The 12,310-nt window shown below is 36.4% G+C and overlaps 1 protein-coding gene across 20 annotated transcripts in view; it reads right to left on the bottom strand.

The window, feature by feature from the left end:
• GPHN (gephyrin) overlaps positions 1-12,310 on the bottom strand; it is a 275,721-nt gene that overhangs the window by 33,111 nt on the left and 230,300 nt on the right. For all 20 annotated transcript variants that reach the window (XM_053980254.1, XM_053980258.1, XM_053980257.1 and 17 more), the window contains 3 exons: positions 8,326-8,418; positions 5,251-5,306; positions 250-369 (listed from right to left, as the gene is read on the bottom strand). In XM_053980254.1, the coding sequence (XP_053836229.1) occupies positions 250-369; positions 5,251-5,306; positions 8,326-8,418 (269 nt within the window). The remainder of the gene's footprint in view (positions 1-249; positions 370-5,250; positions 5,307-8,325; positions 8,419-12,310) is intronic.

Raw genomic sequence — 12,310 nt, 5'->3', positions numbered from 1 at the left:
AATCATGCTCCCAAGCATTTTAGAGTCAACAGTCAACAATTTTGATGCAAAAAATCAGTAAGAACAGCAAGGTCTGTAGTACTGTTATCACAGCCTGAAAGTGAGAATTGCCACCAGGAACTGATGAATCCTCAAATTTCTGAGATTACTGAAGAGCTTTTCTGTATGACTTTCATATTATAGGATTGTATCATGTGCCATTTACTGCTGCACACAAAAGAAAAATGAGTTTTTAAACTTGTGACTCACATCATCTGATTCCCTGATGAGCTCTGTATCTTCCACTTGCACCACTGCATCAGCACCACATGGAATTGGAGCACCAGTTGTAACACGCATTACCTGACCAGGCATCACAGTCTGAGTTGGCTGAAAAATAAAAAATCAGAAATTAATCTCTTTTTGGAAAAAATTCAAGCCACTGGAACTCTATGCAAGTAATCTGTCTAAAAGACCAGAATTCATATTTTCAGCATTCAGCATGACTCTTACTGTGAGCAATATCAAGAGGTACAATAAACTCCAATTCACACCTGGTTTTATTTATATGGCCACATATTAGGTGGCTTCAGTTTTTTCTCCTTATATTTCTATCACATGAACAACTTTCAGAAGAAGGAATATACTAATACTCAGAAAAATATTTGGCACAGAAAAATAACTGGCTTAAAAATGTAACTGTTAGATGGAAACTTCCATGAACAAAAATCTAGCAGTTCTCAGTACATAAATATTTTTGCAGAGCACTCTGGCTGCCAGGGCTGAAATTGCTTTGGTTGGATTTTTGTTCTGTTTTGTTTTACCAGCACACTATTTATGAAAAACCAACATATAATGGTAATGAAACCAACTGTTTAATTTTTAGGCAGATTTCCTAACACTGAGACAGCTCAATACTAGTTCACAGAAAATATCTATTGAGGGTCAATTTAGAAGAGCCGAAAATTGATAATATTCTACAATTCCATAAAGTTACAGGACATTAAAAAGTTTCAGCAGAAGCAGTACAAAGAACAGAAACATATCAGAACAACATGATAAAACAGATGATACGGTTTTAATAACACTTCTCACCAGGTAGACTATTTTAATAAACATTTGTCAAAATCCAGAGTAAAACTGTAATTTGACCATAACTATTTAAGAAATAAATAACTAAAATAATCCTAAAAAAAAGAAACTAAAAGATGCTGATATGATGACTGAGATTTCATTGCTGGCTCCTCCCAGCACTGCAGTAAGCCTGGCTTATTTAGATTTCACTGTTATAAGTGAACATGTGCTACACAGAGATCTATGCAGCTGTGATCAGAGCTACATGTTCTGTACGTGCCACACGTATAACTCACGTGCACATTGACTCTGTACTCCATATGCAGTGCTGGAATACATCCAGGACTTCTCAGGCTGTAATTAGCACACATTTGGCAGCAACCCACAGGTTGCAGGCAGTACCTCTCAGGACTGTTACCTGCTCCTGCCCAGCAGGAATTTACTCCATGACTTTTGTCAGGAGGCTGACAGACACAACCAGACTCTAGACCAGTGGTCAGCACTGTAGCTGCATAAAGCTGTTTGCCTTGCCCATTCTTCTACTCCACTTCAGCCCTGTCATAACCTCTGAAAGGTGAGTTTTACTTTGAAATGTGTGTATTTCACACACTGGGGACAGAAGCCCTAGGAAGACTCTGGGGATGGTTTTTGTCTGGCTTACCACAGTATCACAGCAACCTCTGTAATCCAAGAAACAACTGAGCCTAGAACTGACTGAATCTTAACCCTTTTCTACAGGTAATGGAAATCAAATATCCTTGGAGAAGAACATAAATAAAACCCACACTTGCCATATGTCACAGTCAGTGTATTTTTAGGGCAAGATTCATGCTATCATAATGTAGGTATCTAAACCAGATGACATTAAAAAAAAAAACACTTTTAAGGAAATGACATTTATTCCTCACCACAAACTATTCAAGGAGTTGTGGATGGATAGCAGAAAGGCTGCCATTTATACTAAAGCTGCTTAAAAAGGAAAATAATGCTATCTACTGGGTAATTTTGATTTTTATGAAATGTTACAAAAGGCAAAACTTATGCCTCGGATTATGTATTTTGCATACCATTGTAGATATATTACAAATAGGTAATACTGTTTTGAACTTCTTAAGTATTGGTGGCTTAAATGACAAATTTCAGAGGAAAAATGTATTGTATAAAAAATTCCTGCCTCTTAAAATGCATCACAGAGAATACAAAATGTCTACTACTGCCACAAATCAGAGCCTATGGTGATAAAATGTGCTGTAACTAACCATGTTTTTGGAGTTTATTGTTAGATGAGTTAATTTTTTGAGATGCAATGATGTGATACATTTAAACAAATTCATGATACAATTGCTTTTAGAACTGGTTATGTTGCTCATATATTTAATTTCATTTTTGTCTGCTGAGAATTTGATCAGATTAACTTTATGAACAAAAGTCAACCATCAGATTTATTTGTGAATCTCCAGGGCTGTGTTCCTCTATGATAGATTTTTCGGAGATAAAGAAATGATTGCTTCTTGGAAAACATATTAATGTGCAAAAATTTCACAGAAGCTCTTCTAAAGGCCTTTGAGATCTCACTTTTACCTGCAATGGGGCAATACTGGTTTCTGTCCTTTGCCTTCATTACTGATAACCTACTCAATTTTAGTCATGGAATAAAACCCAGAAATAATTTACTAAGCACAACCCCTATCTCGGGCATTTTCTCCTGCACATGATTACACCTCTCCTGTGTGATTTAGAATCATCCATGCTCCTTTCTGTAAAAAGGCACAAGTTATTGGAATCATGGAAAATGCCTGCTTCTCATTCTAATATTGTAGCTGGTTAGTTGTAGTGCCTCTTACCTTTAGGAAGTCTTGCAGGAAATGCTATGGTCTATGTAAGTCTACAGAAGGAAAACCATCTTTCCTATGGCTGAGTGTGTTTACACACAGGCCATTGTGGGTGACCAGTAATCTCAAGTGTGCCCTAACCTTCCCAAAGCAGGGTTATGTCTGAAAGCTTTCCCTGATATACAATAAAAGGCTTAACATAAACATGACCATCTGGAGATGGAAATCAGAAAACACACAAATTAAAAATTGATACAGCAATGTCCAACTTGGCTATGTGGTCTCCCTGCAATTCTCAGTCCCATCTTCTTCCTTGCTACTAGCGTTTATGTAACCTTTTTCCCTACAGGAGGAGCCAAATCTAAATCTATTTTGAACTCCCTGCTGTGAATCATTCTGTTAATTGGTCTGTAACATGAAAAGCAGAATGTTGCTGCTGAGAGTGACTGAAGGGTGAAATGAGACTGAGGAGCCATCCAAGGCTATAAATAATTTCTTGGGAAGGAGATGAACCTGAAGATGTGTTTGCCCCAGAAAAAAAAAACTTTGACCAATTATTCTGAGGTCAACAGCCTTGTTTTTCTAACTTGCCACTGGTATTTTCAGAAATAGTCTCTCTCTGCATGTCTGCTTCCCACCCAATTTTTGCTCCTTGCCAGAGAGCCTTCCTATTCCCCGTAATCTGGGAGGACAGACTGTCCCTGTAAAGAGACATTTGTGAGCTCTTGAACTTTGTAGGAGGGAAGCAGCTTCCATTTGCCCTTTTATCTTTTGTACAAACCTGCTGAACTGATTAGGACACTGAAACACTTCAAACCTCTAATGGGAAATACTCCCCATTAGAGACAACTTCAACAGTACTGCTTTTAAGCAACACTGTGCTGTGATATTTAACTAGCAAAATGATAATATTGATGACAGGGGAATAGTGATAGGAGTGAAAATTCAGCAGGTTGCTCTGCTGGTTCTTGCTATTTTACAGTGATCATAAAAAGAGTTGTAAAAATAGTTGTCTTTGAATCTTTTGGATTCTGGACCAATGCTTGAAAATGCAGTCAGGAGGGCTAAAAATATAAGGCAGGTTAAAAAACTGCTGAATTCATTTGCTTTTGTTTTTTTAGAATTCAAAGTAGTTTTACATATTTTGTGCAACTGATCCATTAATCTAAGCTCACATGAATATCAGTACTGAGAAGATGTCTATTATACGCAAGTATAATTCATAATGATGGATGGGACTGGAAGCAAAAATAATTTTTACACTTTCACCCATCATGATTAACCAAATTAAATGTCTATGACACATTTAGAGACAGTTCCAGTCCATTAAAAAAAAATTGAATAATCTTGCAACTAGTAATACTTCTAAAACCTGATACAACTTTTGAAATATGTCGATTTTACTTGGACTTTTTTGTTTAGCAGTCAAAAGGGACATACTATAAAATCCTCATTAAAATTGATCAGTTCCTTGTTTTGCCTGTTACTTATCCCTTTCTCCATCATTTCACATACAATACACAGAATTATAAATCAGGACTTTAAATAGCTGGAGAAACATTTTGGACTAACTCACGTTTTCTTGAACACAAGTGCCATGTATGATTAAATGGACAGAATAACAGTAGTTGAACAGAACTGATTTTTTTTCCCATTACCCCTGTATGAGTACAGAAATTTAATGAAATATGCTCTTGAATTTGAGAACAAATCACAAAATGCATCTATTAATGAATGTTTATAGAGCACAGCAGGTCACAAACAGGTCAAGCCTCAACTTGCTTTTAAAATCAATCCATGTATCAGCTAAGGTGCACAAACACTCTTCTCACAAACCAGCCTCAAATCAGGCTGCTGCCATGCTTCCTCAAGATTGTTCTGATTGTTACGTAATAAAAAAAAAAATATAAAAAAATATATACACTTTATTTTGCAGCTATCAGTTTGAAAAATGGAAGCAACTTATAAAAACAGTTATTGGGCTGACATCCTTAAAAATCTGTCAGCAAGAGGAGGTTAAATCATTCTTTCCTCTGCTTATGAATTGTTGTGCCACTAGAAATCTCATGTCCTCAAACATTGGACCAGGGCAGAATGTTACTGTATGCACTCCTATCAGACATGTCAGCACAATGCTCTGAAGTATTTTGGGATATCCTTGTTAGCTCCTTATGTAACTGTACTACCTCACTTTCTGAAATCATGTCCCAAGGCACATAGCAGGAGGGTCAGTACAGCTGTGTCCTACTTCACACCACATCCAAGACTACTGAATTTTGGAGCACTAGCAAGGCTTGTAAAAATACAAAGCAAAATCTTACAGAAGAAAAATACATTAAAAATAGAGAAAAAAAATTGTGCTCACCTGCTCACCAGCCTGGGATTCCCCTATGATGAATCGATCTCCTGGGCCATCAGCAGCTGTTAAGAGGGACAACATAATTGGTAAACATTGAACCAAAACAAATGATGGCGTTATAAATAAAGAACAGGAGAAGAGCAAAGATGATCTAAAGTTCAGTTCTTCAGTGTTAGCATGACTAAGGTTATAGAAGTTCTGCAAACATTTTACATTTTAGGTCTGTTTGAGGTGTGTTTATTATTTTGAAAAACACAAATACTCTAGAAAACAGATTATTTTTAACTGAAATTTTCTGGGCAGTATGAGGTCATGTAAGTGAAGACTAGGAGGAATTACATTAATAACAAAGATTTAAGGGTGTTCATGACAGTATTGCAATACTGAAAATTAGGAGTCAGGTATCACTGATCTAACAACTCTTCAGGACTTCCAATTTAGCAGGACTTCCTATATTTAGTAAATCTAAATCTTCAGGACTTCCAATTTAGCAAATCTGCATTTTTACAGGAACAACAAAGGCACAATTACTAATGATATTTAAACTCCTGCCTGCCTCAAAGGTCTTTCAGCAAGTTGCATTAGTGGTATTATAGGGTTTACCATGGTGTAAAGCACATGTAAAGCACAAGCAGGTCTGCCTTTCCAAGCACAGCAGTTGTGTTGCCAAGAGTGCTCAAACAAACTAGGCTCGAAAAACCACATTCAAATCTGCATTGTTATTAATTTTAAATCCATAACTGTCAAAATTTATTTCCTAGAGATGAAATCTATTCAGTGACAACCTTTATCTTAGTAACTTGGGTTTTAATTCAGGAGCCCTGAATATACAGCTAGGTAACCTTGTATGGAGAAGAACTACTTTTAGGAAGGATGTCCATTCAGTCTATGAATTATCACATTTGAACTCATGCATTGGCTGCAGCTTTGCAGATCATTATCTATGGTACTTGGCCATATTTGAAGACTAATAATTAACTTAGCTTTAAAAGTCTATCAAACAGACTAATCTATGAGCGTTAGAGTGAACTCAAAAAAATAGAAAAGGACTCTTCAACTAGATATCCTTGAAAAATGCATGTAATACTACTGAAAAGAGTTGTTAGACCTGCACTGAAAAAAAAAAGTGATTGTATGATCCAACAAAAGAAGAGACAGAAATCTCTAATAGATAAATTATTTTAAACCTGAGAAAATGCTACTGAATTAGATTTTATTCCCCCACTAATAATAATATGGAGACAAAGTTTATACATACACAACTGATATAAAATAAGAAAAGGTTTTTGGGCAGACGTGTTATGCCACTGAAAGCTAATCCTTAATTTTTTGTAAGAAGTATCCATTAATGTAGTCAATATTATCTCTGCCTAAAAGCTTTTTTTTTTTTCCATATCCTAAGATAACAGGTTCATAAGAATAATGAGAATAGTACAAAACAGTATAGAATAGAACTGCCTGATAATTCAGGGCTAACCAAAATGTAAAGCAAATTATTAAAGGCATTGTCCAAATGCCTTTGACACAGAGACAAGCTTGGGGCATCAACCCACTCTCTAGGAAGTCTGTTCCTGTGTCTGCCCACCCTCTTGGTAAAGCAATATTTCCTGATGTCAAAGCGAAATCTTCCCTGGCACAGCTTTCAACCATTCCCACACATAATGTCACTGGACACCCTGTACCCTTCCCCTCCACAGAGAGCTGTAGGGAGTCATGAGGTCACCTCTCAACATTTCTTCAAACAAGACAAACCCAAAGTCCTCAGCTGCTCCTCAAAGGACATTCCTTCCAGCCCTTTCACCAGTTTTAGTGTTGTTCTCTGGCACAATCAAATATCTCAGTGTTACTCTGCTTGGATTCACCAGCAAAATTAGGCTTTGTGTGTTGGTTCTCACAGAAGTTGCTGAAAATGGCATTCATGATCACTCTGCTCATTCTGCATGTTTACTGGGATTGTACTTGTGCTTTGCCTTACCCTGCAGCAATCAGGTTGCAAGACAGCATTGACTTGATCCCAAAGGCCCTTGTCACTCAGCATTCTACTCAGAGCTCACTCTCTTACCTTTTCTCAGTGTTACATTACCTGTATTCCTCTGGCTACATATGCACTTCCTAGACCAAATTACTAGTCATTTTGGTCTCATACACACTCACCTTGTGGACCTGAAACTTTATTTTTATATCGAATGTATGGGGAAGCTACTGGATAACATGTGCTGCCTGGGTCTGCAGGCAGTTGCTTTCCATGGTTACAACTGCCAGTAACAAAAAAGATATTTTAATGTCCCTAGAAGAAAGTTGGCTATTGTGTACAAATTTCAACATGGTGTTATGATGATTCAACCACTACCACAATTAAATCACTACTAGTATAATGTTCAATTCTGTATATTTTAAATTTCCTTCATAGACATATGAGATAAGCATCATTATTCTTGCTTTACGAAGGGAAAAACTGACGCACAGAGAAGCAACTGGCTCAAAGTGACGTGACACCTAGTGGCAAAGCAGAGTGTGAATTCAGGTTTCTTGGGAAATCATATTTGCTGCTTGAAATGAATACGGTCATACAACTAATTTTATTTATATATGGTGGCTGCAGTATTTTTAAAGTAAGAACCTCTTCTTTTGAGGTGTTTCTGTAAGAGAACATTATGATAAGTTCTTTGAAAATTCTCTGATGTAATCAATACCTGTAACAGTTCAACAAAGTAAAATACATATAAAAAAAACCTCATTAAATCTACAACAGAGGAATGGAAGATGAATCTGTAATTCAGAAACAGATGTTCTGTTATTGTCCTGCATTTTAAATGTTTCCAAGAAATGCACGAGCAACAGAAGTGCAATCTAGAAGCACACATGGATGTACATTTGCTCATGTACACCAGTATCCACTTAAAAGATCTGAACTCGGCTTGTGGCCTTCCTTCAAGACAGTGCATTTTATATCACTGTGACCTCAGCAATGATCTGTATCAAATCTAAACCAAAATAACCCCTGCTGGATCCAAAACTGGTGAATTAACATGTTATAAAGTAGCAGACACTATACTACATGTCCACAAATTGAGTGTTTACCTCTGACAGCGTAACCATCTTTTACTGATGCTGGAAATGGTGGTAGATTATCTTTTGCATAAACATCTTGAGCAAGGACTCGCCCCATTCCATCTAGAAAAAAGAGAAAAGACCACACCCCGTGTCATTACAGTGAGCGAAAAGGGGAAACAAAGTTAACAGCTGTGCCCTCCAATAGGTGAAATGTATGTGTATGGGACATATAGATCTCTCAGGCCTTTGATTTTTGACCCTATGTACAGGAAAAAAGACTGGAGTCTGAAAGCTATAATAAAGGATTTGTTTAAGCCTGTGCTCCTGGTTATGGTGAAATTGCTGACAGTAGATTTGAATGTCAAGTATCCAAACCCAAAGGTGATAGCTCTGATTAAGGACCAGACAGAAAAACAGGTATTTGTTTCTTCAGGACGAGTTTTTCCCCTAAGATCTCTTAAATATATGTCTTTTCTTTATTTTCCTTTATTTGACTTTTTATTAAATTCCTTTTTTAAAAACTTGTAAAATTACATTTCAAAAGTGAATCTTGTGCACAGAAGGTGAGAGGTGATGAGTTGAGAATATTAACAATGGACCAGTTTTCATAAATTGACACTGAAGTTTTGCAATAGATTAGCTTCACCTAATTGCTGAGAGCATTTCTGCTTAATGGAGAGTGAGTGCACATAAATGGCAGAATTATTTATATAAATTTACAGTGTTATAGTTCTAAATATTTTAATAGCTGTTTCAAACATACTCTTTCTCTTCACTTAGCGACTACGAGTGATGAGCTCGTAATTTGGCTCAGTCTCCCTGTAGAGACTGACATGAATTACTTCACCCTCAGTCAAGTGGCTGGTACTTTTATGGCACCAGCAAGAGCTTTATTTTTTTAGTATGATACGGAACAGGGCGGAAAATATGTAACTTGGCCCTTGATATAGTGTGAGAGAGAAAGCAGATTTATTACAGGTGTGATTTGTTATACTGGGAAGGGACACATGGGTCAGAATTACTGAGACTGGCTTGATTCCAGTATGTCTAAGTAAAAGAAGGGAAGCCCTGCTCATAATAGAGGCCTGCTCCTAGGCTGCATTGTGGCACTGGAAGGCAATATCCAGCTGAAAGTATGATGGAGTGAGAGGATGCATGATTATTTCTGCCAGGAGAATTTGCATGGATATGTGCTTTAGAGATTATGGTCTTTGAGACATGCCAAAAAAGAGAAGCGCATAAAGCGCGTTTTGTATTTTACAGAGAGGGAAATCTGCGTGGTTCCGGATCGACCGGGAAGGCAGAAGAGTTAGTGCTGCACACTAAATGGGCAGATTTTGTTAAAAAAGTTCACCTACTCGATTTCAGCTCCAGTGAAGTGGTATTATAATGAAGACTGTGTTTTACTTATTAACACAAACTGATTTAGTTAGCAATTAATTTTTGTAACTATAACAACATTGTGCTCACATTCATATGTATCAACTTTCAGCCTGAAGTTACTATTCATGCTGCATTGCTGAAATAAGTATTGCCATGAAAATGCTGCTGAAACCTGTTAAAGCAACTAGAAAAGCACTTCTGTAATGGCCATTAATTCACCTGTGCAGACCTGCATATCAGTGCCTGTGATACACAATACAGAAGTTACTAGAAAGCTCACAGAAGCTTGTACACTTATACTAAGTAAAAGAATGCAGACACAGACATTTAAATTATAGCACAGAAAAGGCAGCTATCAAAGGCCTAGTAAAAACACCTGTTGTTCATAGATGCATGAAATCTCATACAAAAGTGATACTTCCAATTTTAGCAGGCATGTTGTGCCTTCATTTTGCTTCTTGTCTGCATGCAAAATCACACCAATTAGAGCAAAGTTGAACAGTATGTTCTTGGCATACTGCCATGCAATATTTGAAAGGAATAAATGGCTAGCCAGTAATGGGAATGAGTTTCATTACAAGAAGAAAAATGTAAGCATTATTTGCTGAAGCAGCCTTAGGCATTTAAAATGAAGCAAGTCAGCAACTAGAGGACAATCTTGAGTACCTCTGCACTCTCTTTTAAGAAAATATTCCAAAAATACAGTTTGACCCTATTTTCATTAATTGTAATTCAGAAAGATGTTCTGAATTATTTTAATGTCATCAAACTGCCCCTTATGATACTCATAGCTTTCTGACACAAAATGGAGAATTACATTAAACTCACTTTTCAAATGTGGGCATTTGCTATGCTTAGCTGGTGAACCTGGTACAGTTCCACGAAGAACTTTGATTTCTCTGGGGCACAGCAATAAGACATCTTGTACTAGGAAGTGATGGATTTTGTAAATATTGCCCTGGTAGCACTTCAGAGTGATATGAAAAGTTCAAAAAAGCTACCAAATCAATCAGTTAGGCTCTTGGACTAGACAAGAATAAATATGCTGCCCTCTGGCTTAAGCTCATAAAATGTAGATTGCTTCTGCATTATAATTTTATTATCAATTAAACTTCTGCATCTTCTTAGTTTCAGAAGAATAATCATAATCATGTTGTCTAAAAACTTAACCTTATGTGCCCACAGAGCTATACTCAAGTAACTGCATTTATTTGGAATAAAAGCCTCACTGGGGGCTTCATACCAGATACTGATAATGGCAGGTGAGAAATATGCTTCATATGCCTTGGGTTTATGACACTTCCATAAAATGCTTTAGGACAGTCATATTTTTTTGAAATATGAAAGAGGTTAAATGATCTATATGGTCACTGAGCAACACACCAGCGTGAAAGTCATGTTTCAAAAGATAACTTTAATAATCCTCTCCCTTACGTTAGGAGAGAAGAGATAGATCTCTAAGACTACAGCATACCTTGACTAATCAAGAATAAAATCAGGACTGTACTGGGTATTTGTACAGAATAACATTCAGTAGCTTTATTTACGAGTATGAATGCTATGAAATATGTTTAGTTTTAACTAAATCAGGTTAATTAATTAGGCAATTAGCACTCCTAGAATTTTGCACATTTCACTTTCCTCGGAGAGAAACTGCACTCCTGAAAGATAGTTTTCTGAAGCTCAGTTGTAATTCAAGACACAAAATCACAAAGAAAACAAATGCAGCATAACAGGGCTTTTCTAAATGCAGTTTCAGACCTGAAGAACTAAATATTTAAATTTTTTTGAAATTTTATGTATATTAACAAAAAAATGAACCCATAACTAATTGAAAAACTGGTTCTTGATAAATTGCTTTCTTCAAAATTAACATCTTTTATCCAACACATAAGTGTGTGTCCATGGACACACACATGCACACACATATGCCTATACAAAACAATTCCATGTATTTGTCTGTATAACATTATGGTGATCGTTCAAGAACTTCTGAAAATGCATTTCCATCTTGAGATTTCTATCTGCAGATTAAGAGAATTGAATTTGCAGTATCACAGACACAGACATATCCTGTAGGCTTTCTCTTATAAGCTCAATCCTGAAATTTCATGCTATATATTTGGAAAACGTACAGTGCTAAATTAAGTGCATATTACTTGAAAAATGCAAGATAAAATTTTGCACTACAGTGCAAAAATATGAAGGAATTGTTGGTAAAATTATGTGAATATTAAATCAAGAATCTGTCTCTGAACCTGCTAATGTTACTATCCATCTAATGTTTGTGTTTTGGGTGAGAGGGAAGAGGGTCAAAACTAAAGTGACTCAGCAGACTCAGTTCATTACATTTGAAAGAATAAGAGTGCCAGGAATAATAATGAATATATTCTGGACTTAGGATCAAAACTTCTTTTAGTCAAAGAAGAAAAATAATCCTACAGTACTGTAACTGTATCTGATGTACCAAAATAAATATATGATGTGCTTATTGGGGAGGCAGATGCCAGTCTTTCATCCTTTATTTCAGAAGTTCAGGGTTGCATACATAGCATTTATTTGGACTAAATGTACCCAACACTGGAGCTCCCTTCACAAAAGGCTGTCTTAGAAAAGACATTTAACTGAC

The sequence above is a fragment of the Vidua macroura genome, chromosome 6 (assembly GCF_024509145.1).
Source record: "Vidua macroura isolate BioBank_ID:100142 chromosome 6, ASM2450914v1, whole genome shotgun sequence".
NCBI lineage: Eukaryota > Metazoa > Chordata > Aves > Passeriformes > Viduidae > Vidua > Vidua macroura.
The sequence above is the reverse complement of the archived record's forward strand: the minus strand, read 5'-3'. Positions and strand labels throughout refer to the sequence as shown.